Below are 26,764 nucleotides of genomic sequence, written 5' to 3'. Positions count from 1 at the left end.
ACTACATATGATTGCGGTACATGAAGCCAGCAGAAGCAGGTGCTAATTGTTCCCTCTCGTGTGGAAAGTTCTCCACAGTTTCTTACTAAACAAATATCTAACACTCAAAACAGTTTAAATATATGAAACAATATAAATGGCTTTTGGACTATTCCAATTAACTGGTAAATAAAAATGTACTGGACAGTAATTTTTGCAGTGTTTCTCAAATACACTTTTTTCTCTTGTGTTGCTCTATGTTTAAATGTTAAGGCTCCAAGAAAGCAGTGATGCTTTTGTGCTTTAGGGCATATATACTACATGCTTCTTTTAGGCTGGACAGCAAACATTTCTCAGGTTTGACTGGAGAACTATATTATTTCATGCATCATGTTGCCAGCAGGCTTAGCAGTTGGAGAAGAAAAAACAATTAACAGTCCTTTTCCACATCTTCAGGACTTCACCAGCAACCAGATAGGGACCTCTACAGCTATGAGGACTACAGTTCTTGGGTCAGACATTTACTAGTAAAACAAATTATTAGTGAAGCAAAGATCTGCATGCTGAAACCAAAACAATATAGGCATTAGAATCACTGCATGCAACAAGCATTTTGGAATTCTTTGCAAGGCACTGCTGTCATATGGCACAAGCCATTCCTCAGGGCTCTGTATTGGGGCCAGTCCTTTTTAATAACTTTATCAACAATCTGGACAAGGGGATTGAGGGTACCCTCAGTCACTCTGCAGACAACACCAAGTTGGGTGGGAGTGTTGATCTCCTAGAGGGCAGGAAAGCTCTGCAGAGGCACCTGGACAGGCTGAATCGACAGGCCAAGGCAAACTGTATGAGGTTTAACAAAGCAACAAGGCCAATTGCCAGGTCCTGCCCTTGGGTCACAACAATCCCATGCAGTGCTACAGGTTTGGAGAAGCATGGCTGTGTCATACATGAAATCCCTATTTGTGCTTGGTCTTTGCATATTAAGTGCTTTAATTAATTTTGAGCTTAATATTTTTAAATTGAATGTTAAAATTAACCCATCAGCCCAGGTACACAGATCAAGTTTTTATGGTCTTCCTGTGTTTACTGTATACTTTTACAAGTGTTTTAAGATGTGTTGGATGTATTTTTTTATGTTTTACTTGTATCTTGGTTTCAAGGCAGATTTTAAAAACCCCAGTTGCAACGGACAGCCCAGCCCCCATGGCCGTACCCTGTAGGCACCTGACCCTTATCTCAACTAATATCACCCCTCTGACCAGGAGGAGCCATTGGTGGATGGAGATGGTCTGTCAAAGGGAGAGCACCAATCACCTTGAACCAAAGGGGTGGGCTGTGGGCAGACTGTGGGCGGAGCAAAAGCTATAAAAGGGAGCAAACAGACACGCCTTTCTCAGTCTCCCTTCCTCTCCAGCTTGCTAAGGCAGTGCTGGAGAAACCTACCCCTTTCTAGGGGCTTTTAGAAATAGATTTCTTTTTGACCAGCCTAGACTGCAAGTTTTTTTTTTCTCTACCTGAGGTTCAGAGCTGCCTTAAGCCAAAAGCTCCTGAATCCCTGCGCTCCTGGGGCATACTTCCTGAGCCACTAGGATCCCAAATTTTTATATTTTGTTAGTTTTTGCAATTTTTCAATTTTTCTGTTTTAATAAATTGTTTTAATTTCTACAAAGAGTTGTCTCATTCCTCACAACTGGAAAGATGTGCATTGGAAAAGGACCTGGGGGTGCTGGTTGACAGCAACTGAACACAAGCCAGCATCTGCCCGGGTGGCCAAGAAGGCCCATGGCATCCTAATTAGTATCAGGAATAGTGTGGCCAGCAGGACCAGGGCAGTGATTGTCCCCCTGTACTTGGCACTGGTGAGGCTGCACCTCGAGTCCTGTGTTCAGTTCTGGGCCCCTCACTAAAGAGAGGCATTGGGGTGCTGGAGCATGGCCACAGAAAGACAACAGAGCTGGTGAAGGGTCTGGAACACCAGTCTCATGAGGAGCAGCTGAGAGAACTGGGATTGCTCAGCCTGGAGAAAAGGAGGGTCAGTAGGGCCCTTATCACTCTCTACAACGACCTGAAAGGAGGTTGTGGTCAGGTGGGTGTCAGCCTTTTCTCCCAGGACAAGAGGAAATGGCCTCAAGTTGCAACAAGGGAAGTTTAGATTGGATATTAATAGAAATCTCTGCACCAAAAGGGTTGTCAAGCTTTGGAATAGGCTGCCCAGGGAAGTTGTTAAGTCACCATTCCTGAAGGTAAGGCATGTAGATGTGGCACTTAGGGACATGGTTTAGTGGTGGACTTAGCAGGGCTGTGTTTACAGTTAGGTTCAATGTCCTTAAAGGTCTTTCCCAACCTAAATGATTCTAGTTAGGAATCCATGTAAGACAAATAGTCTAAATCTTCACCTTTTAATTCTTACGAGTTTTCTCATTCTCCTTTCACTAGAAATAAACCACTACCTTTTAAAGTAATCAGGAAAGAGTTAAACACATTCCTTATGGTCTGTAGTCCCTGTAACAAAATCTTCCCTAAAAAAGCTTCCTCAAAGTCTGTAACTTTTTTATGATTGATCAAACATCATTTTAATAGCTGGCTCACCTAGTAAATGAAGCTGTCATAACAACTAACTTTATTCAAAGCACTGGGACCCAGCACACAAGCTGATTACCATTTGTATCTTGTCCCTAAGTGAGGGCATGGGACTTATTCTCTCCAATGCTTATACAATAGTTCCACGGTGATTTCCACCCTTATTGACTCAGCTCTGGGAAGGAAACTGAATATTAACCTACTGGACAGGTGATTCACAATAAGATCTCCCTGTGCAACTTCAGAAGCAGGCTCTACACTGTTGCAGAGTTTAGATAGTGTTTGCCTTGTGACTAGAATGTAGATGTAGATAACCAGCTGTGCCAAGCTACAAATTGAGTCAACAGAGCAGCAGTTGTTTGAAACTGAGAATAGAATTTGAAGATTCAAACCACATTAAAAAATACCCAAACCAAAACAAGCACTCATATTAGAGCAAGAATGAAAGACATGGAACTGAGTCTCTTTTTGACAGGTCTTTTTCCCCAGACGCTTCAGCAGCAATTTTATACGCTCAACTAAAACACATTTTACATGTAAAATTATCTTGTGTACAGAATATGAAAATAGACATTAATAAGAACAAAACAGATAACTGCAGTGCTCAGTGCTCTTTACATACAGATACCCTTTTCCTTCATATTGCAAGTCTATTTCTGCTAAATGGACTGTGAAAATCAATAGCAAACTCCATTTGCTAAATAACACTTGTAAGCTCTGACTTGGCCAAGGGAATCTGGACTCAAATGGTTTGTGCAAACCTACCAGCAAGAACTCCACGGAAATTCTTAAATTTTGCCATGTGGTCACTAGCAGGCAGCTTTGAAAGACCAAAGTGATTTTGACATCTGCATTTCTGAACTTGCACCTATGCATTAAAAAAAAAAAAAAAAGAAGAAAAAAAAAAAAAGATTTATCCAACAGGCAAATGGTTTTCCCTAAATAAACTACTAGAAATAATTCAAGCATGCTTAGCAATTTTGCTGCTGAAGACACAGCCTTTTGAATAAATCAACACAATCTGAATACCGTCTTTTTTCAGGAATCAATGTGCTTGGTGACATGACTTCTAACTCTCTCACAAAGTTGTCATAATTCTAAAATCAGATGCACTCTCTTCATATTTTCTGCATTGTTTATCAGTTGGGTGGCAAAATAGCCAATAACCAGAAAAAGCCACTGGTACAAATAAAGTCATTTCAGCAGGACAAGTGTTTTGCTCTAACTCTCAGGCCTTGCATTCACCTATAGCTTTAGGAAAATTCCCTGGGCCAGTGTGTTCCTTAAAAAGTCAAATACAGATACCTGTAAGGCAACAAATCATTTTGGCACAAATAATTTCTCATTTGGGAAACTCGGTTAAGCAACACTGAGCAGCATTACCTGCCTCTTCACTGGGGGGGCTGAGATCACTGTACCTTTACTAATGCAGCTACAATGGCTCCATTGTAGATAAGGAAACAGATGCTCAAATAAACTGCTTACAAGGCCTTAGCACAGTGGCATGACAGCCTGGGCAGAATCTCTCAAATGCTCCATGATGAAGGTGTCAGGATTAACTTCGGAAGGCTGTGTTCCTGACTGATACAGCAGGACCACAGGAATAGAGAAAAGACTGAAAAGGCTTGCTGGGGGTAACCTCCTTCCTGTGTGCTGGCTCTGTCCTCAGAGGACAGAGATGGCCCCTGGTTTCCACAACCATCCCTGCTTTCTGCATGCTGATGCTGTAGCTTTGTCCTACTCTTCCTGAAAGGTACAGCTAGAACTTCTGCTCTTTCACTTCCAGATTAATTTCTAAGAAAAAGATTTTTTTTTAATCAGGTAAAAATTTTATAAACCAGACCTGCCTTCGGTTAGCACCAAATTCTACATTTAAATACTGCTGTATCACGTCTGAGTGCAAAAGCTGGCCCTGTTATGTTTCTGATGCTTACCAGTTAGGCAGGCTCGACCTGAGCTTTTCTTGGCTCTGAACCAAGTAGGAAATGACACTTTTGCTTTCTGGGACGGAAAAGAACCAAACAACGCAAGCAAAAAAAACCCAAAACCAACCAACCAAACCCAACCAACCAAAACCAAACACCCCCCCCTACAATTTTACAAAAATTTCCAACAATTTAATAAAGTAACAAATCATAAAAGGCACTGTTCAGTTGTAAGTGAAGGTACAAGTTTTATTATTTTTTTCAATGCCCTATAGTCTTAGTGCACGTGCAGAGGGAAGAAACTCGGGACCACAGCGCTTCAGTGAGAGCCTGCAGGCGATAGAGGAAGGGCACCATGCAAACTCACAGGTGCAGCGCTCCTCCGCGCCTGCGGGGAGCTCCGGGCACGCGGCTACAGGACCAGGCGGGGCGGGGAAGGGCTGAGGGAGCGCCCCGGGAAGCCCAGACACCTCCCACACCCCAACGCGCTTCTTCCCTTTCTCCCTCCCTCGGTGCCAGGGGCTGCTCTCCGCTCGCTCCCCCGTGAGCCGGAGACGCGGCCGTTTCTCGTCAGGAAGGGCGGAGGGCAGCTCCTCTCCCAGAGAGGGCCCTTGCCCCAGCCCCGGCGGAGCCCGCCTTCAGGGGCAGGTGGCGCATCTCAGGGGAGCCTTCCTCCTCCTCTTCTTCCTCTTCCTTCTCCTCCGTCTCCTCCTCCACCTCCTAGCGCTGGTGGCCCGGAAGGGAAGCCCAGCCCCTCCTCCTCATCTAGCTACCAGGTGGCAGCGGCCATCTCCGTGCATCCCTCTTCACTGCCTCCCGCGGCTCCGCTCCACCTGTAGCGTGGCCGCGGGGCGGGCAGAAGGAGAGTGCCCCCCGCCCTCCCGCTTCCCTCCGCCCGCCCTGCCTCCCGGGACACGGCCGCCGCTTCCTCCCGCTCCGGCCCTGACGTCGCTTCCTTCCAACATGGCGAGGGCAGGTTGTTGCTGCGGCCGCCGCCGCCGGTGCTGATGGAGGCGGGCGCGGGCCGGGGGCGGCTCGGGGACTGACGGGCGCCGTCCGCGCACACACGCATCGGGGGTGGGAGGAGAAGGGAGGAGAAGGCTTCGTTCTCCCTCAGCTTCGGGAGTTGGCTGTCGGCGCCGCCCGGGCCCACCCCAGCTTCCCCCGGGGGAGCCGCCGAGCGGGTGTCGGGACGCCCTGCGAGGGGGCCCTTCCCCCGCGCCCGCCGCGGTCCCTGGCAGCGCTCCCGGCGGGAGAGGCCGGTGACCCGCTCTCACTTCCCCTCTCCACCCTCCTCCTCCTCCTCTCACGGCTCGATCGCGCCCATGTATGAAGGGAAGAAGACGAAAAACATGTTTCTGACCCGGGCCCTGGAGAAGATCCTGGCCGACAAGGAGGTGAAGAAGGCGCATCACTCCCAGCTGCGCAAAGCCTGCGAGGTGGCACTAGGTGAGGAGCAGCCCGGGCGGCAAGGGAAGGGGCGGCCAGAGGTCGGGGTGCGCTTCGGGGCCCTCTTTGCCTGTGCGTATTTGCGTTGCGGGGGGGTTGTGCGGCTTCTGGGGGGAGTGAGGCAGAGGGGCTGCCCGGCAGGGAAGGGTCGGGGGAGGTGGGGTTGCGGACTGAGCCGTGGCACGGGTTTGGGTCGTGCAGCACAGCCGCCGGAGGTGAGGGTGCCCTGGGCTGCGGGCGAGCATCGCCCCTCGCCGGGAGCGGCCCCGTGCTGACAGCAGCGGCGAGGGCGCTGCGGCGCCCGCCGGGCTCTCCTCCTCCTCCTCCTCCTCCTCCTCCTTGCTCGCAGGATGAATAGGCAGACACGGAGCTGAGCTGAGCTGACCTGGAAGCAGACGGCCGGCGGGGAGGGAGCAGGTGACAGGCGGCGGTGAGGGAGGAGGGACGGGTGAGGAAGAGGAGGTGTCGGAGAGCGAGAGACAATGACACCAGGCCATGTCTGGAGCTGGTGGCCCTTCGGAGCCAGGAGGAGGGCTGGAGGGGGAGAGGATAGTCCGGGAGATGTGCGAGGGAGAGCCTTAGGCGAGTCGTTCCTGGTGGAGAAACAGCTGATGGGGAAGAGAGCTGGAGCGGCCACGGAAGATAACAGAATCACAGAGTTGTTAGGGTTGGAAGGGACCTCTGCAGATTATCTAGTCCAACCCCCATGTTGTTGGATTCCCAGGATGCGGGACCGTTTGCCTGCTTCGGGCCGAAGGAGGGGTGTTGGGTTTGTAGTGCAGCTGTGTCAGCACCACCTCGTCTGGAAGCGTGAGGGAAGTACCGGTGCTGGAGAGTACAAAGCACATGCAGGCATCCCATTACAGGCAGCTTGAAAGGACAACTTGGGCTTTGCAATTCTGACATGAATACAGGCGGGGCTTGAACCTGTGTGGCAAAATACGTATTTACTGAAAGGCTTCTAGAGAAAGACCTGTTTTATCTAAGTAATATGTAAATTTATTATGTCCCTCTCTTCCTAGTGTAATTGTTTCTGTTCTGAAGATAATTATCATGATTTTGTACAGTGATAATGTCTGTTTAAATGGATTTGTTTGAAGAGATAACATTAAATTGAAACTTGCTTGTTTTAAAAGAGTGTAAGTAATTCGAAGTTGTTCTTTTGTCATTCTAATAATTCATATGTTAGTCCTTACTTTTTTTTAAAAAAAGATCAGTCCTTCTCTTGATTCCTTTGTCTGTGAAAGATCCTGACAAAGGGAGGGGCAAAAATAACTGTACTTCAGCTATTTATTTCTTCTTAATTAAAATCAATGAGAAACAGTTTTTTCTTACATTTTTCATGTGTCACTAGAGTGATTAACAACAATTTTATGATTTATGCAAGTGAGATTAAATTGATAACCCTTTGGCCCTTCTGTTAACTTTAGACTGTGCATTCAAGCTAGAAATAAAACAGAGAAATGTTTTTTTATTGTTAAACTGAATTTATAGCCAGTCTGTATGTCATCCATAGAAATAGACACTTTAATCTTCTCTTTCTGCCATACTTTCTTTCAGTAGCTTGGTCTGTCTGAAGTATCATCCGTATCTCTCCAAGCATGGCTCCATTGTGTGACACAGATTATAAAGCGAGCCCTCTAGACTGTACAGTCTGCCTCTTGTGTCATGTAAACTGATTTGTGCGAGGAGACCCTCAAGCACACATCCCAGTGGTTTCTATCCTACAGCTTCATTGAAACCTTCTCCTGTAGATCTGATTATGTGATTTGGGCTTAAATATGAAAATGATATGATGTGGGTATAAAAACCATTAAGGCAGGAAAGAAAAAATACAAGGTTGTGTGTACTACTTTATGTATATACAGCAGTTTCATGAACTTTAAAAATATCAGACATGATGTTAACTACTATAGAGTCTTATTGATTTTTTTATTTTTCTGGTTACAGCACAACAAAATACAGTTGTTGGTTGTCAATTTAGCGTGGTCTGTTGTCTGATTTTGTGTGTGATAGGCTCCTAATCCAGAAATGGCCATATATAACTCCTGAGTAGAGCTCATGTCTATCTAAAAGAAAATTTTTGGAGAAGAGTACGTATCATCCATATTTCACATTTGGTGCCATTGGCTTTTAAAGCTGAGCTATGATTTTTGTAGTATTTGAAATAAGATGCACATGTTGTGCTCTGTCCATTTAACTCCTCATCTGTTGAGACTACTCTTCAGCTGGACGCTTCTTTGCCACCTTAAGCAAGGAGTATGGATTTCTTATTCCTGAGATATTGCTTTATTTTGGAGAGCAGCAACATTAAGGATAAAACATGAGTAAAATAGTAATTTAGAATTGAATTTAATTTGGTGCTAACTCTGGCAAAGTCTAACTTTACAGGAATGTTGGATTTATTTAAAATGGTAATTAAATAAGAAGTAGCTTTTAAAAATCATGGCAGTATTTCCATATCTTCCAATCAACGGGGGTTTTTTTTTCAGTCTGAATATTTAGTTGATTAGTCTTCACTGAAGTGATCTCTGTGCTCCACTAAGATCTTTTTTTCCAACTGCATGACCATAGTAAAGTGTTGCTTTTTATTTACTACTAATAATAGGTCAAATATTCTAACTGGTAGTTACTAATTCAGGCTTTGTTTCATTTTCTAAAGCCACTATTTAAATTGTTTTATTTTGTTTGTATAAAATGATGTGCTATTGAAGTAGTTGATAAACAGTTGTCAGAATTACAGTATCCCTTGACAACAGGCAAACAAATTGTAGCTCTGCTTTTTAGATTGAGTTTAACAAGCAGTGTTTTAAGAATCTAATAATCTCTGTTGGTCGTTTTTAATCCCCATATGTTTTCTTATAAATCTGTGCTGTTGCATTCCTTTAAGATTATACATCATCTATTTTTAATTTTTGAATTCTTGGGGAGAAAAACCTTGCAACATTCTAGACTGCCAGTCTGACCTCTGAATTGGTGTTGAGGTCCTTCTAGTATGACCATTTTTATGTTGATTAGAAGATCAGAAAGCAAAATATAAATTAAGTATTGCAACCTGAATTATAGATGTTCTTTGGCTTTTAAACAGGGATGAAATTAAGCCTGATACTTGTAGCTTCCTATATTTGATGATTTACCAGGTTGTGTCTGGTTTTATATAGAACAGTTGAGTTTAATTTAACATTGTCCTTTCTGAAAGGTTTTCTCTCTATGTGGAAAACATAACATCTTTACTCACCTAATGAAGTACAGCTAGTATAGAACTTTGTATTGTTTACTTTCATAGCAACAACTCTTAATCTGTGTAAGGAATGAGTTTATCCTTAAAATTGTCCACTTGCAGAAAGCATCAGGCAGCAAGCTGTCAGAAGGATTAGATTTAGAAGCTCCTTTTTCAGTGAGTTACCTCCACTGTTGTTTCTGTATTGCTTTTCAGCCATGTTACAGTGTAGAAAACTTTACTGTAAACATACTGTGTTTGCATAAATGATGAAAGATCTTGGGGAGAAAAAAATCTTTATCTGAACATAAAGTTTTTAATAGACTCTACAAAAACTGTTAGCGCTTCATGTCAAAATCTGGAGTGTGGATTTGTCTGCCTGAAAAGGTGGTTTCATAGGACCAAGCTGAGCAAACCAGAATGCCCTCATATAAAGTCTGCTAGTTCAACTGCAAATCAGGAATCGAACAACTCTTCCATAAAACTCCAAATCACAAGTAATATAAAATGATGTGGGTATGTACCTAGTATGTACTTTAAAGAATAGTGTGCATGTGCTGCCTAGAGTTTTGGAACTACCAACTAAAGGGGGCTGAAACTTAGTTTTAAAAGGTTCTCTAGGGCTCCTTGTATTGTTCACTTTAGTCTGTCATGCAAGGATCCTGCTGGATGATGTAGGTCTCATGCAGTGTGAAAGTAGCAGCTCTGTTCAGTTTGTCCTGACGTAATGTGTACGTGTAGGATGATGAAGCAGTGGACTATAATTAAGCACTTGGTTCCTCTGAAAACAGGTAATGCTTGGAGTAGAACTGACCCAGAGGTGTGAAGGTTCATCTACATCCTTACCTGTGCGGATCTGCAAATGACTCTCACCTACTTACAGTTTTCTGTCTCCCTTTTTACCTTTCCTCATTTCATCTTCTTGTGTTCTTCGCTTATACAAACAATGGTGATACATTAGAATGAGTTAGGTTAGCAGTCAGTACAGAAATGTGTGTATGTATTGGAAAGTCTGGGTGTATTACAAAATACCTTCCTACACTATCATGAACAGTCAAAAATGCGTTTTGAAGACCCTTATCGTGTTACTGCACTGATTTTAATTTTACTGGAGAAGTTGTGGATGAGCCAAATTCCTCTGTATTTTGGATAGTGCTGTTCTTGTTAGGCTGCCTTTTATTTTTCATGAAAACTGGTTGTCCTTTTTTGGAAACTGAAGGTCAGAATTTTTGGAGTCTTTTCTATGCTGAATACAAAGAGATTGGTATTGCAATATTGTCTGTTGTCTTCATGAGCTATAGGCATTTATTTTCACAACATACAAGTCACTATTGTCCATAAAAATTATTTTCTGGTTGTCATTGATCTTCTGAAACACTTACTTTTAAGCAAAGAGTATAAATGGAGATTTCATGCTAGTAAAAACCAAGATGTATATTTAAAAAAAAAAAACCAAAACCCCTGAAAATTGCAGTTCCCCTTCCCTGCTTTTGCTTGCTTTACTGAGCTTGGGCTTTAACTAGCAGGCTTTCGGTGTGGTTAAGATCTCATCTACTTTTGCAAAGATTAAAAACTTGGCTTGGTAACAGTTAGGTTTGGTTGGCCCCATGTTCCGGTTTGGCCAAATTTAGAAATACATCCTCTGAGAGAAGGCACAACCACCCCTCCCCCTCTCAGGCTCAGTTTAGAGGCATAGAAAGGCACAAAAATTAATTTCGGGTCATAGGCAGCGATATGGGATACACATCATAAGGTCACCCCAAGACACCCCATAAACTGTTTTCCAGGTTGCCTTCAGCATTTGATATGTAAGGTGCTATTTATGTAGAATTTATGGGGCTCATTTAAGGAAAGTTGTGTGTGTTGAGATACTTTATTGTTTCAAATGTAATCATATCTTGGCTGTGCAGAATGGCAGTGCTGATGAGATTTAATCTCTTTTGAGAAAGGAGATGGTTGGCAGGGTATATGTAAAAACACTTCAAGAAAACAGGGTGGATCGTATCTGGGTCAGAAAAATGTTTATGGAGGATGAGTATCAAATACTTGGGTTTTGTCTTGGAAGTTAAAAATGGTATTTTAGGTGATTTTGACTTTATCTTGAAATATGTGTTCAATTAATACCTTTAACATTTTGAAAGTTTGAACATTGATTTTCACTGTCTTTTAAAATTCAATCTTGAAGGACTTCAAATATCTTTATGACACAGGACAGCTTTTAAATACCTCTGTTCTGCTGCATATTTTAGAGCCTTAATTAGAATTTTGAAGCTTAAAACGAGAAGTTGTTGCCTTGTGACCAGAACATACCTATTTCTTGTAAGAGCTGTCTTTACTGTCTTGTGGGGTTTTGGTCTAGTTATTTTTTTTTGCCTATACCCTTTTCCAGTGTATTGCTGCTGTAACTGTCATCTTTTCCTTTTTTCTCTTGGTTCTTGTCTCCATTTAACCGCTGTGTCATTCATTCAGGATGACAACCGTGTCCATTCTTATGCATATTCTTCATATACAAATGAAAAAAATTAACTGTTGACAGCAGTTGTACATTCCAGACTTTTTCTAGAATCCTTCAGAGAGCAATTGGTATTGAGATAGTATTTTGATTATGTGTTCTAAATATGTTAACTTCCACAGTTGTCAGGAAGGATTTTGGTGTTTATGGGTGTTTATAGAGAGGGAAGCATCAACCATTGGTGTTCTAGTCAGTCTCTCCTGTTCTTGGCAAACATCCTAGCTGAAATCATGGACTTACAAAGATGAGTAAAGCTTATCTTTGGGGGGGGGCAGCTAGCTGTCAGTTTGGCGGTTGTATTGGTGTTGATATTTTTATCAGGTTGCTGATTAGTTTGTGCTTTAAATGAACACGGCCAGGAGCCTGGGAAGCAAGACCTGCAAACTTGTACATGACTCTCCTTCTATTCTGCAGCAGCCAGTGGTAGATCAGTGACTCCAATAGGCAGGGGAAAAGAGTTTTATGTTTTCTGCATCCAGCTGGAAAGCCTTCCTGTGTGATGTGTAAATTGGTGGTTTGCAGGGAGAAGATATCCTGGTCTGTGAAAGACAGGTACTGTCAGTGGAGCATTGTAGGCCAAAGGGACTTGAGAAACAGCTCTGCAGATTTTGAGGAAGGAGAGGAGGTATCATGGAAATACAGCTGAGTAAGAAGTTCGGTAATTTTTATCTGTAAAGGAGGCAGACCTTTACTGTGTGTGTTTAAAAGCCAAAAATAATGTGGAGTAGCTGTGCTAGTCAGATGCATACAGACCAAGGAGGATTCTGTGCATAGTTCACAGTTAGCCTGTAGTTCTTTTCCATAAATAAGTAGTGGAAGAAACTATAGGTTATACCTAGGCAAAACAGGCCTCTAAGAAAAATCACATACAAGAGGTCTCCAAACAGCCAGGGAAAACATAATGTGCTTTTGTGGGATTTTATAGAAAGAGAATATTGTACAAGGATAATTGAACAAATGGTAGCTGGTGTTTCTATAAAAAGCGCTTAATGTGCTTTTTTAACCTAAAATGAAGAAGAAAACACAAAACTCCAAATCTACCAAACAGCACCACCACCCCCACCCCCAGCACATATAATTTATAGATACCGTAATGGAATGCAGGGGAGTGTTAAAAAAAAAATCTGTTTTGAGGGATAAGGTAGATGATACTTGTTATATGATGCTTTCCATTTTCAGTATAAATGTAGAGACACTAAAAATAGGTCTGTCAAGACCCAAGAGTTTGAAATACCTGGCAGTATTCCCTTAATGATTTCTAATCAATATTGGGACACTGAGAAAATTCCAAAGGGTTGGAAGACATCTGCTACTGTGCCAGCATTGTTACAAGGGTGAATAGGATGACCTAGGTAATTGCTGGTGTATTGGCTTAATGTTGATCCCAGGCAAAGTAGTGGAGTGACTGGTATGTATGTCAATGAGAACAAAATTGGCAATCAGCAAGGATTTGAGAAAGATTTAAAAATGAAAGGGAGGTCCTCTACCAGTTTTAAGGTTTGGGATAGATTATAAGGCATCTTTCTACACGTTAAGTCTTCTGTAACTCTTATGTTCTTCAGTTCCTAATTTTACATGATTAGAAGTAAAAATTGCCAAACTTAGAGAAAAAGGGTTATAACATTTCATTTGAATTGATAAATATTAACAAATTTTGGTGTGAGGGGTTTTTTTGTGATTTCTGATTGGTTGGTTTGTTGGGTTTTTTTCTACCCCATTTTTCATGTTGCTTCTTTCCAGTCTACCCTTGGTCTTAGCTTTTGGGTATTACTCTTGGTGTTGGAGATTTTGCTTGGGTTTCTTCCGGGGTTTCTGAATTTGGTGGTGCTTGCTGGTTTTCTTTAATTTGAGGTTTTAAATGTATTAGTAGATGATGAGATTTCAGTTGGGAAGCAGGAATTTTTGTAAAAGTCTTGGAAGTCTTGAGGAGGGTGATCTCTTGTTGCGGTGCTGTGGTCAAGAACAGCTTAAAAGCTTGGGTAGGGAATGAGGAGGTTGTACAGACTCTGTACCTTACACAACTTAGAGCTGTTCTGTCATGCATAGATGGGTTTTTTGTCTTTAATCCAGGCTTTTTATTTTAGAATTGTAACACCTTAATAGCATAATTAGATTTTTCCAAAGCCAAGGGTGTCTTGTAGTAAGAAATCTAGGGCATGATTGCTTTGGACTCTTTTTTAATTATTATTACTTTAGTTCAGAAGATTTGATTTTTTTCCTGTCCCCCTGTTTCTGGTACTCTACCATGTATACTCATGTGGTACAAGATTGTGTGGTTATTGATGTTATGCTATTTATTACTTGTTTTTGTTCAAATGGTTTGTCTGCTGTCCAGTGCTCTCTAGGGTTTTTTTCATTTCATGTATTTCTTATGTAAGAAAAATTATATTTTAAAGATAATTGAAGTTACATGCCCTTGAGATAAATGGGTTTATTCAAGCTCTCTTGTTTGCCTACTCAAATACAGAGGGAGATAAATTTCAAAAAATGATCCATTAATAATACCAATTCTGCATGTACTGCCCTTAGCACTTGCTGTTCTACTAATCTCAACAGGTTTTGTAATGTTATTCCTACTTTTCAGTTAAAAATAAAAGTGTAATTAGGTTTGTAAATATTTCATGTGAAGAGATTTTAGCCAGTGTTGGATCCAGGAGTGTTTTACTCTTTTTTTTTTTTTTCACTTGAAGTCACTTGAAGTGACTCCCAGGTGTCAATTTGCATTGCAGTTGGTTTGAATGACCAACGTGCTTCGACATTGCTATGTGCAGCTTTGCAGTTTGAGAGAAATGAGGGAGCAGATATTTTTAGACTTTGAAATTGAGATAAAAATACTGAGGTTTACTGAAGGTATTAATTAGATAGCATTTTATACTACAGTCTGAGCTGTCCAGTGGAAGAGTATGAGGTAGACTTCCAAAGTTTCAAATCTAAATTAAAAACAAGTAGTGTGCCACTGGTGTGATTTCTTTGGTAGCTCCCATCATATTTTAGCTTTCAAACTGTGCTACAAAATTGGCACAGATATACTTGCACAGAGCAGTGTACTTTTAATGCAGGTTGTAAGCATAAACTAATGGGAATGCCCTTCCAAGTGAAGATACTTTTTGCAAAGGTATGGTTCTGTTGTGTGTAAAACTAACACACTGCTGCATGCCTGGGAAGTGACCTTGCAGGTGTTAACAGTGTGTATAAAGAGCTGGGTGGTGCTGTTACCTGAACTGAGAGTGCTGCAGCCAACACAAAGTCACAGAGTTCTTTCTGCAGCTCAGGTAAACTGGAAAGGCAGAGTCTTAACTTGGCTTGCTTAATTTGGCTGATGGACTGTGATGTTTTGCAAGAATGCTGTCCTGGCCCTTCTGTGGAGTGCAGGAAAGTGAATAGGAATGAATTAACCTTTGTTTTCATTATTCTGAAATGTAAACAGACCTTTATAACCTTAAGTAAAATTGCTAGAAGAGAACAGCTGCATTTGCATGGGAGTTTGAAAGCTGGATTAAAACTGTCTGAGAAGTGTGATTAAAATTTTCTTTACCTGCATCAAAATGAGACACTTGGATATTCTCCACTTGTGATTTAAGACGTGAAACCTGATGTTGTGTGATTATGCATATAAATCGATCTTAAATGCCTAGAAATTTTGCTGTAAAGAGAAATAGTTTCCTTCTTTAAAATTGTACCTAACACCTGGGATATATAGTCTGTGGTGGTTACCAATGTTTGGAGAAGCCTCAGGTTTGTATCTTAGCTCCTTTTCTTTTCCTCTCTGTACCTAAGTTTGACCTCCATCCGTGAATCTTGCTCAGAACAAAATCTCTGTTCAAATTATTAGCAGCCTTCTAACAGTAATTACTTATATTTTCTACTTCACTGATCTTGTGCATCTCCTACTTGTTCTTTAGGAGCATTTTAGGACACATAGTTAAGTAAACTATAAGTTTAATTGTGCTGTTAAATAAAAAGAACTTGTGTAATCAATGCAAGTACATTTTTTTCATAATACTGTATTACGAACTTTTGATCCAGTGCATCCAGTAAATATGTAACTGAGTGCCTGAAATTCTTCACAGCTTGATAAGCAGCGGTAAAAGAAGCACTTTCTTGTAGCATTGTTGGCAACATGAATAGGGTTAATAATAATGTGTAGTGGTGTTCTTTTTAAGTAGCCTTCAACTTGCCTTCTTAGGGGCATCTGAGAAAAGGAAGAACAGTTGTCATATGAGTAATTGTCTTAATTTATGCGGTCTGAACTTTTAAAGAAAATTATTGGATGTAAATAAAAGAACATAGAAAATTAAGATTTCATCATACATTAATTAATAATAATATATAATATAACAATAATATGCACATAATTAATGCATATGTGCTGTACTGAAGGCAGTCACACTGGATCTTTCAGTAATACTCACATTCTTACTATTTGTGTTCTTTCAAATATCTTAGTCTGGCCTCCTTCCTATAACAGCACTTCATGGAGAAATCAGGACTTCAGCAACAGTATGATCACCTTGAATGCTTCATTTAAAAGAGCTCACATCGGGACTTTGAGCTTTCTAATACAAGTTGAAATTTTTTGGGGGTGAAAATTACAAACTTGATATGGTTGTAACCTTTTTGGGGGGCATACCACAGACACAAAAATAAACTTAAGTCCATACTTTATTGTTACCCTTTTATGTTTCCTCTATTAAATACAACTTTGAGTGAATTTCTTAGACAATCATTAAATTGTAGTCTTCTGGCCATTGTCTTGTAGCTGGAAAAGATAATGGTTTCCTTAAAATTCAGAACTGCAGTAGGAGGGAATTGGCTTAGTGCTCTTTTAATTGACGGTTACCAGTAGTATAATTCATGTATAGACTTACATGTGACCTTTAAAGTTTTAGTGTCTGAAATGAATAAGAGTCTTACAGTGTCATGTGTTTTGTTGCTTTTGAAGTTACTGTAGTGAGCAGGCTGCTTAATGGGAGTATGTTGGGGGTTTGTCTTGAGGGTTTTTTGTTGTAATTTCTCCAGGTATCATGGACTTAAAGTTATCTTCTATTTGAGTCTAAAATAAAGTTTATTAATCTTCAGCTTTTAAATTACCATTTAAATACCCATTTCCAAAAGGAAAAAATAATTGCACTCAAATATCTACAGCAAGGTTAAAAATAAAATGCAGATTTTCCCAATATTACAAAGGGATCTTTTAATTTGATTCTTAAAACTTGACACTGCACAAGACCTTAGTGTCCTTGGTTGTATCTTGCTTTTTACAAATCACAGTTATGGTCATTTGACAGAATAGAAATGGACCTCATACACGTTGAAAATGTTATAGCAAATGATTGTGCGTGTTGTCAGGGGGATAATTTAAAAGCCTGAAGGTTCCCTTTTTGCAGGATGTTGGAAGGGTTGCTACCTATAGTTTGATCAGCTTGATCAGCTTTAACTCTGGATTTTTACTAAAAAATATTCTTGCAAAATAAAGACTTTGAGATGAAGATGTTCACATGACTGGCTTAGAATAATCATTTTATTCCAGGATTTCTTTTAGTCCATGAATCTGTTCTGTGTGTATATTACAGCTATTTAAGATGTTGTATACTTGTGTTTATGGAGGGCGCAGCAGAGGTGTAATTACTTTTATTACCTTGAGTAATCTGTGAAACTTGTATCTGATAGTACTTTGTGGTAGCTGGCTAGTCCTTAAAAAAGTATGGGATAAGGATGTATCATCACTGCTTTGGATGTGTGCTTACTCCTGAAAAGAAAATTTAAAAGAAAAAGGAATGTTCAAACGATCATGTTACATGACAGAGTCTACTGAAGAGGTGGGCTGTGTGAAGAGGGGACATGTAGCTTTTGTTCATACTGCCAAATGATCCAGAAACAAGACTGAGAAACATAATGAGAGTCTTGTTCTGCAGCAGCAGCCTGTCTTTGCCAGAATAAATACAGAGCATTGGTAAAACATTTATTTCAGTCTTCATTTGTCACCAACCAAGCAAATGTCAAATAGAGCATAGTAGAAAATAACAGAAGTCTCAAGAAATAGTTTCATCAGTAGGTAACTTGGTCAAAAAGGAATGTATGCTTGCTTACATATGAATGCCAGAAGTCTTTAAAAATAGTCAGCTGAGAAAGTATCAGTTGTTTTAAAATGAGCATGCTGTCTTAGGCCAGGAATGAAAAGGGATAATTTGTGGAAAATTCTTCATTCCACAGCATTAATTATAAAGGTATGAATGTGTAATTTGCTTGACATAAAGCTTAGTTATGGTAGGTAAATACATTCAACTGCATTGACAGGTAACATTCAATTAAGATGTATTGAGCAGCTCTTGTGTCCTTGAGCAGTACCTAGGAATTAGTTTAAGATGTAGCAATTGAAGAGCTCATCTGTAAGAGTGAGCAATCTCATAATTGTATGCTCAAACATAGTCTCAAATTCAGCTTCATAGCAGTCATGAAAAAAACTCACTAAAGACCATGGGTTTTTATTTTCAAAAGAGTAACACAAGATCGAGGGATCAAAAAGGGGCACAAAATGCTTAGAGCTGATTGTTTGTCAGGTGTTTTGTTAACAGAGGATATCAACTATCAATAAAAGCTTGTCAAAGCTTTGTGATAAAGCCAGTGTGAGCAAATAGTAAAGAAAACACACCCATATCCATATGGCTTGTAAGTGATAATGGTCAAAAAAGTATTTGGGGAATACACAGATATTGAAGAAGATGAAAATACATTATTTACCTTTTTGCTGTTTATTTTGCTTTTTTTGCTGAGGAAGTTTCCTGCAGAGGAATTAAAATTAATGACTTGGGAAAGAAAAACCCAATTTGAAGTTTAAACTAAAGATCCTATTAACTTGCTAGGAGCTTTTAAAGGGCCTCAAATCTGAAATTGCTGGACTGTTTAATAGAGCATGTAAGATTTTAATTTCATTAATTGCTAACAAAGGAGTGCAAGGTACTAAATGTGACTAGAGACAGTGGTTTGTTGTTTTTTTTAAAAAGTGCCAAGGGTGTGAGGGTTGAAGAAATGTTGAGAACTTCAGCCTGACAAGTCTGAACTGTAGCAAGGAATAACGCTAGTGGAGAACAGAATGGATGTGTGCGCTGTGGTGAGGAAGAATCAGTGTGGACTTTTCTGAGGGGAAATTTACCATCCCAAATCTGCAGGGCATAGTCATTGAGTAGGTAAGTAGGTAAGTGTAAGTAATCAATCCAGTTTTACAGTGAACCTCAACCAGGTTGCTCACCCAAGGTTCCTGAAGGTACCGAGCTCTCAAGGATTACATGTTCTGTTTTCCCTACAAAGAGGCATTTCAGTTCTGTAGAGGTTTGTGGTATTTTGGGGTGAGTAATGAGGTGACAAAGGTTAATTAAGGAAAATACTTAACAAGTGAAGAGTAAAAACAACGTGCCAGAGGCAGCAGTTGGGCTGTGCTGACCCACTCCTTGATCAAAGGGCGCTGGTTGGGTGCTGCTAAATGCAAACTAACCTACATGATTGGAGGAGGAGACTGGTTGAAATTGTGGGTGCACAAATACAGGCGCTAAATAAGACTTATATCTGTCAAGAGGGTGTGTGACATTTGAATTGCTGGGAATGATTCCATCAAAATATTGATTCCTTTGTTAAAAAGACAAATATGAAAACAATAGAGAAAACAAAATGAAGCTGTTAGGCTGCTTTATAAAGATACCACGTGTTCCACGTGCAGTTTTGCTCTCTGCTGCCTTCTTGATGCAGAAGTCAACAAGGATGATTGAAAGTGTGGAATGTCTTCCAGAGGTGATCAAGCAGACTGTGCTTCTTGTTCCCTGGAGGGGAAAAAAATGAGAGATGGAAGTAAAGGAAGTTTGTAAAATTATAAGTGGCATAGACATGAACAGAGAATAATTGATTGTAATTTCTTGTAATGCAGATACAGAGATCCTGAAAAACCCATCTTATTTAAGTAAAGCAAAAAGTTCTTTCCTGCAGCTTGTAATTACATTCATCCCAAAAGTTAAAAGGGTTTGAAAAGTGATTAAGCGAAAATTTAACAAGGGTTGTCAAACCTGTAGGAACAGTCTCTGTACAGGAAGAGCATAAGCCACAGATGGCTAAATAGTGGTAGGAGGGAACTATTGCAGCATTCCTGCCCTGCTTTTGTAATGTGCATTTACTTGAGCATATGCTGTTGGCCATTCCTGGAAGCAAAATGAAGACTGGAGATAAAGGGTTTAAGAAAAACTTGCTATTCTTGTGTCTTTCTGTCCAATGTGGTCAGATATTTTTAGATTTAATTTCTGGGTTTGTTCCCCAGTTCTCAAAGCTCTCACAAACCTTATTTAAAAATCTGGGATAGGGTTGCTCTGTTTGCATCTTTGGACACTTATCTGCTTATATATTTCATGAAACATTCATTGTCCATCAAACTTTATTAGATGCCTTCATTCCTCTTGTTTGAAATTTATTTTTCTACTATGTCTGCACTTTATGTTGAAATAGCTTTTGAGCTGGATAGTACAAAAATTCAAAACTGTATTTTTTAATTTATGTATAAAAATGCATGGTTAGCTGCAAAGAAAAAATCAATTTTTCTAATTAATTTAATGGACTAGAGCTACTGCATACAAATCCCTGTATTATGACATGAAATGATTGAAAATACTGCTGCTCTGGGAATGGCATCATGAACTGAAGATACACTAATTCTAGAATTAAACTTTGCATGTAGGTGTAAAAAGCTGTGTTGTATCTGAAGTAGGAAGAACAGAATGCTTGTGTAACACAAGGAGAGCTTGACTGTTGCAAAATACACTGTAGCTTGATTTTTCCAAGTTATGTTTGGTTAGGCCTTAAAATTTTGATTCATAAAGAACCCACGTATGTAAGTGAAAATAGCTTTTGTTTCCTTTGAGTTTTTGTGATAGTTTATGTCACTGCAACACTTCATGTATACGACTGTAATACTGTTATTAAAATATGACAGTATTAGTGCTGAGAAGAAATTGAGAAACTGGCTTTGTGACTTAAATTCATGTTATCTGCTACTTCTGTTACGTTGTTCATGCTGTCATGAGAGGAGGGTACACTATTGAAGCAGGACGAAGTTAAAGAGTAAGATGCCTAAGATTAGGGGCCTTGATATTTATCTGATCTCCTGTGTTCCATAATTATTGTTCAGCTCTCTGCTGGCTTTGGAGAATGCTTGGGCAAATTCTGAAGCAGAAGTCCTGGTCCATCTGCCCAGCTTCCTCAGCTGATGATTGCAGTGACAACTTGCATTTACAAGATGTCAGGCAGACGGCATGCATGAAAACATGCAGGGAGAAACAGCATATACATCAAACTGAATCGTAGCTGGAATGCAGCATTTTGTGTTTCTAAATGTAGGTTCTATTGAACGTTTGGGATACTTTTTCAGTTGTAAATGCAAACAATTAAAATGGTAATTACATTTTAAGAGTTAGTGAGATACTTAAGAGACTTGTTTCTGTTAAGCCTTCTGTTTGTTGTGGTGCTTGACTGCAATTGAGTGTGCAGAAATTTGTCTGTTACAGGGATGGATGGATGGATGGATGGATATGGTGGAAGAATTCAGCAGTTGCATTGCAGAGGGGTGAGAGAATTTCATACTATCAAGTCTTTGATTTGATTTTTTTAGAGTCAAACTCATGTTTGCTCTGAACTTAAAGGTCAAACTTAAAGATGATCTTCAGAGAAAAGCTCATTGTATCCCTTCAGATGAGATACAAATCACAGGATTTTGTTCTGGATATATTTCATTTCAGATAAGCTTTTTCAGGCAGGTGGAAACAAATTGATTAAAAATGCTTTCCCTATTTCAAATGTAATCTTGTGTCTGCAAAATTTATTTCCACTTTTGACATATATATGTGTATATATATATAATTTTTTTTTCATTTATTACTATTATTTTTTGACAAAAACCAACATTTTCCAAGCAGAGGAATGTGTTTGAGTTTCTGATTTTAAGAATGAGGGATGCTAAGCTGTTCAGTTAAAGGAGCAGAAAGAAGGGAAGCCAGACTTGATATGAAGAGTCACAACATGCATTACCACAAGCTTGTTTTCTTCATAAGACATGATACCACATTTCATATCTAATGGCTTTCACCAGAAATGTTATACATAATCAGTTTTGTTGCTTTAAGTTTGCAGAAGAACAACTGAGGCTGCTTTTGACTTTTCCAAATTTCAGAGGGCAACATATCAAGCTGCTCTGGCAAATCAAGAATTATTGATGATTCACATGCTTTAGAAATAGGCAAACATGCTTCACAATTTTAAACAGCAGAGCTCCTGGTCTCCTTGTGGCTTGGAGGAAGCATAAGCCCACCATGCCTTGAGAGTGTCTGCAGCCCTGCTCTTGCATGCAGTGCAAGCTACAGTTCTGCTTACTGGAACAAATAATCAAGTAAAGTAATGAATGTTTGAGAAAATTGATAGGAGAACTGAATGTACTGAGTCTCTCTGCAGGATACACTGTTGGGAATTTCTGTCTCTCCTGATTTTTCACTGTTTTCTCTTTGATGAGTATGCTGACAAACTAATGTGTGCCATCAGTTGACTCAGGTAAACAAGAGCTGGGTTGAGTCCCCTGATCTTGCATGAACGATTCTAGAGAGAATGGTGGAGTTACATATTAATTCAGACCATTAAATTCTGTCATCCTTTGAGGCTTAACCTTGCCCTCCTCCCTTAAACTTGAAACTTAATTCGATTAGTAGATTCACAGCTCCTTTTAGAGGGCTTAAAAGTGTGCAGGAATTCACACAGAGTGCTTTGTAATCTTGGGTTGCAGTGACAGAGGTGATATAAATAAAGTCTTCTGACAAGAATTATGCTGATTATAATCACTATGTTAGGGAATTTATAATTGGTGGTCAGTTTCTTTTACCTTGTTATGTGCTACTTAGATGGCAGTTACGGTTCTTTGCAAGAATATTTGAAAAATCAATTCCTGAGGCAGAGAAGCTGCTTTTTATGGTTTGTTTAGGTTTTGTTTTGTCTGTTCGTTTCCAAAGACTTGCAATGCTTTTCTTAGTCCATCGTGTGCTATTTTCATGAGAGACATTGGTAAGAGACTTTTTGTATACTGCTCTGTATACTGTTGTACTTGGTGAAGTGGCTTTTTCTTTAAATGTAGTTATTTGGACCTGAATAACTGTAGTGTACCCTTTGATCAAACTCTTGTAGGAGGTCTGTCTCATTTTGGTGTTTCTCTGCAGTATTTCGTCCTCTCATATTCTTTACTAAAGAAATAAATTACCTCCCTCAATGCACATTTTCATGTTTCCGTGTTGAATTTCATTTTCTGTTCTCTTACTCCAATCTGTTTAACTTAACAACCCATATTCCCCAGCAGTAGCAGTAATCCTGGGTAAAGCATTTGTTTTCTTCCTCATCGTACCCTTTACCACATGGTAAAACCAGGTGTAGGAGCTCATCAAATTGTGGGGTGTTTTTAAAAAAAATCTGTTAAAAACTAAGTAAAAAATGTCAACATTTATGTTCTTAATCCAGTTTTAATTCGTTACTTTTTAACTAGTAAAGTCCCTCTGCAATTTTATAGCAGGTGTGCAAGACAGTTGTACTGGCTTAATACAGATAGATGATGCAGCCAGGAGGAAAGGGATGTTAAGTAGGAACTGATTTTTTGCTGTTCTTCTTGCTGAATAGTCTTTCTTTGTTCTGAGTCGTAGTTGACTCATTTGTGTGCATAGCACACATGTGCTACCTTCTTTCTTTAAGCAGCAAAAAATACAAAAAAGTGATAAAAATACCTGAGTGAAGTTAGTTTATGCTGTTTTCAAAATGTTCTACCTGTCTATATGAATAGCTGTTGCTGTGTTGCTGGGGTTGTAGCCTATAGAATCAGAATTTACACAACTCACAAATGTTTTAATACATGACATGAGAAAGAAGAGTCAGAAAAACTGTACACATTGTGAATATGAAGAAGAATATACAGATGCAGGCTTCCCTCCCCCCCTTATGTGATAAAGAAACATTATTGTCCTGTCAAACCCTTACTTCATTACCCAAATAGCAGTAATGATGAGGCATAGTGGGCAAACTTCATAGGGGTTTGCAGTATATTTATTACAGTTTGTTTTTTGGTGTACATTGCCATGGGCAATTGTGTTCCAGCTTTTCCTTCCCAAAACATGTGATGCACATGAGGTATGGCAACTCAGGGTCATGCAGGTCTACAGTGAGTTGAAATAGCTCTCTGACCCAATGAAAACTAAAATTGTCAGGCTATTTAAACAGAATGCCTGGATAGCTATTGTGTAAGGAGTTTGCAAATACACACAAACAGACGGTGGAATAGGAGGAACCACTTTTTTTTGGTGGTCACCCTCAGACTGGATTAAAGCACATTGGAAAACTGTCTCTCTATGCAAGATCCTTTTTACAGTCTGGTTAGGTCACTGTGTATTTGGTAAGCAACCAAACCGCTTTTATGTTAATGGACCTTTTCAGCGACATGTGCCACCAATTCTGAGCATGAAACCGATTCACAGAGGTTGTGAGAAGAGGTGCCAAAAGGTTGGCACAAGCTATTTTAAAGGTATGCCATGCTTGATTAAACTAAATACACATGGCTATCCTCATGTAATTGTTTAAATATGTAAATAAGAAGTCTATTTCCATTCTTTGATACTGATTTAAGAAAAGACACAAATTTGGGTGTGGCTCGAGTTCGCTGTAGATTTAATAAAGGATGAGGACCCATATAGTAATGAGGGGAAGCAGAGGGATTTACTGCTGTAGGAAATGAGCTTTTCAGCCACATGTTAGAAAATAAATCCTACTAAGAATGACTGCAGTTCAGTTGTCCTTGGTAATGTGTGACCTATAAGTGTGTCACCACTCCTCAAGTAGTGAAGCAACTTGACAGTAGTCTCAACTTGTTTTAGCAAATAGAAGGATTATTACAGGAAATCTAGTTATAAAGCCCCACCAGATTGAATTATTCTGAATTAATTTTAAGCAGAATGAGGCCACTAGAGTAGTTTCTGCTTTTGTATAGATTGGCCGGCGATTCTGTATTTGAAAATGTCATATCTAATAAACTGAAGAGCATGTAGTAAGTTTGACTGAATCGAGACAGGTTGTACGTTCAGGTTTCTAAATTTACACCGGAGTTGCATATTCCTGAATGGTGTATTGTGAGCAGGGCTAGGGAGAACCTGTAGTTCTGTATTAGTGTCTAAAAATGGCTAAAAAGATGACTGAGAATAAAGGAGAAGATAGCTTGAAAGATTAAAAAGCCAATAAGGACCATAAGACATAATGACTTTTGAAGTGCAGGTATAAAAGTAGAGAAACACTTTGACAGGATTTGCTGCAAATCTGTAGCATATCAGAAAATATGGCATGGGAAGTAACAACAAATACTGTTCCTTTCCTGTATTAGCACTCTTCAGAGGAATTAGTGTCATCTAAAGTTGAAGCACCTTACCAAAGTCTGTATTTGTGACTTGCGAGTTTTTACTTTGTGTGTATGTACATGTAAATATTTGTCTACATGATTCAAAGGTTACTACTCCATGTTTTTCCAAAATAATGAGATATAACTTAGCATTTCACTTGATTAGAGGGTTTCAGGATTTTGTAGAATACTAGAAGGATTTACACAGAATTTCATCAAGAGTTATTAGACTCAAAATATAACTGCCGTTTGTTTGGAATGCTGCTGCTTAAATAGTGTTGATTAATCTGCTTGCTTGGTTACTCCTTCGATACCTGCAAACATGAAGTTGCAACAGTATAATATGTTGGAATGGAAAGCAAGTGAAAGTGTTCAGATATACTCCTGAGGTTCTTTTATTTGTCTGTACAAGAATTATTTCTTATTATATAAATGCTAAATGAAGACCACAGCAGTGATTTTCTTAAATCTGTACAGAACTTTGCTATTTCCTGTCCCTCTGCCATACCTGTGTGAGCTATAATTTTACAGACAGAGGAGACTAGGTATAATGAAGTTAATTAACCCCAGCAAGAACCAGCAGTTGTACAGATGTGTAAATAAACTATAACCAAAGGCGTGTCTGGCTAAAGTCTGGACTCAGGAGAGGGAAGAACTTTTGAGAGAGAAGAAACACTAGTGATATTTTACAATGGGGACACAGGAAAAATTCACACTTTGATGCTATATTGTGCTTGCACTTGCATCTGCATATCTTCCAATTCCATTTTTCTTTAGGTTAGCTTCCTGGATTGAAACAGAACAAAAACTGCGCCCTAAAGGCCTAGTGCCGCTGTCAGCCTCTTGGACTCCCACAAATAGGCTTTTTTTTGTCCATCTTCTAGACACTGTGTTGAAGAGGGTTTGAGGGAAGGGAGGAGAGATCTCAGTGCATCATGGAAGGTATGATGGAAAAAGCTGTTTACAGGATTTAGAGGAAGACATAGTGGTGTCATATGTATCTTGGGAATTCCATTTAAGATACAATTTCAGCTTTTATAATGAGTGGTTTTTCTGCAGGCTACCCAAAATACTGGTCATTTCAGTACTATCTTCCTATAATGAATTTGCATACACTATTACCAGTTTTAGGCAGGTCAACCTGATTTGATAATCTAGGGGAATAGATTCGTACAGCGTTATATTAAACTGTTTAATTATTCTGTGCTGGTTTGAGATCCCAGTGAGGCTTTTTAAAGCTTTCATTTTTTGTCTGTTTGGTATTGCATACACTGATACCCATTGACATTGCAGATAAATGTATTAAAAGTTACTGAAGTTAATTACACTTCTAACTTAGTAGTTAATTTAACTGCTACAGTTAAAAAATAAATAGGAGAGGAAAATACCATAATCTGAGTTTGACAGTTCTTCATACCTCCTCAGCACAAGGAAATATACTGAAACTGGGGTAGTTCATAGTTCAGATGCAGTGAGGCCAAGTTCTATGGGAGCAAGAAGAGTGGTTTAGCTGGAAGCATCAAGAAAATCTCTGTGTGTTTTCTATACACTTGTCTCTTGGCAAATCTTAAACTTTGTGGAAGATCTGTAAGCGGTTTAGATGTTAGGGACAATGTCTGGGTAAAAGCAAGTTCTAAATTTGCAGCATGTAT

At 39.6% G+C, this 26,764-nt stretch overlaps 1 protein-coding gene across 3 annotated transcripts in view; it reads left to right on the top strand.

Annotated features, from left to right (window-relative positions):
• Positions 1-4,723: 4,723 nt before the first annotated feature.
• Positions 4,724-26,764, top strand: part of ARFGEF1 (ARF guanine nucleotide exchange factor 1) — a 90,523-nt gene continuing 68,482 nt past the window's right edge. The window contains exons 1-2 of one of the 3 annotated variants that reach the window (XM_069004899.1): positions 4,724-5,463; positions 5,823-5,936. In XM_069004899.1, coding sequence (XP_068861000.1) covers positions 5,451-5,463; positions 5,823-5,936 — 127 coding nt within the window. In that variant the 5' untranslated portion in view covers positions 4,724-5,450. Of the gene's footprint in view, positions 5,937-26,764 lie in introns of all 3 variants that reach the window. The other 2 variants (XM_069004900.1, XM_069004901.1) reach the window with 2 other exon arrangements.

Source organism: Aphelocoma coerulescens, chromosome 2, assembly GCF_041296385.1.
Source record: "Aphelocoma coerulescens isolate FSJ_1873_10779 chromosome 2, UR_Acoe_1.0, whole genome shotgun sequence".
NCBI classification, from domain to species: domain Eukaryota; kingdom Metazoa; phylum Chordata; class Aves; order Passeriformes; family Corvidae; genus Aphelocoma; species Aphelocoma coerulescens.
This window is presented reverse-complemented; position numbering and strand designations above follow the sequence as displayed.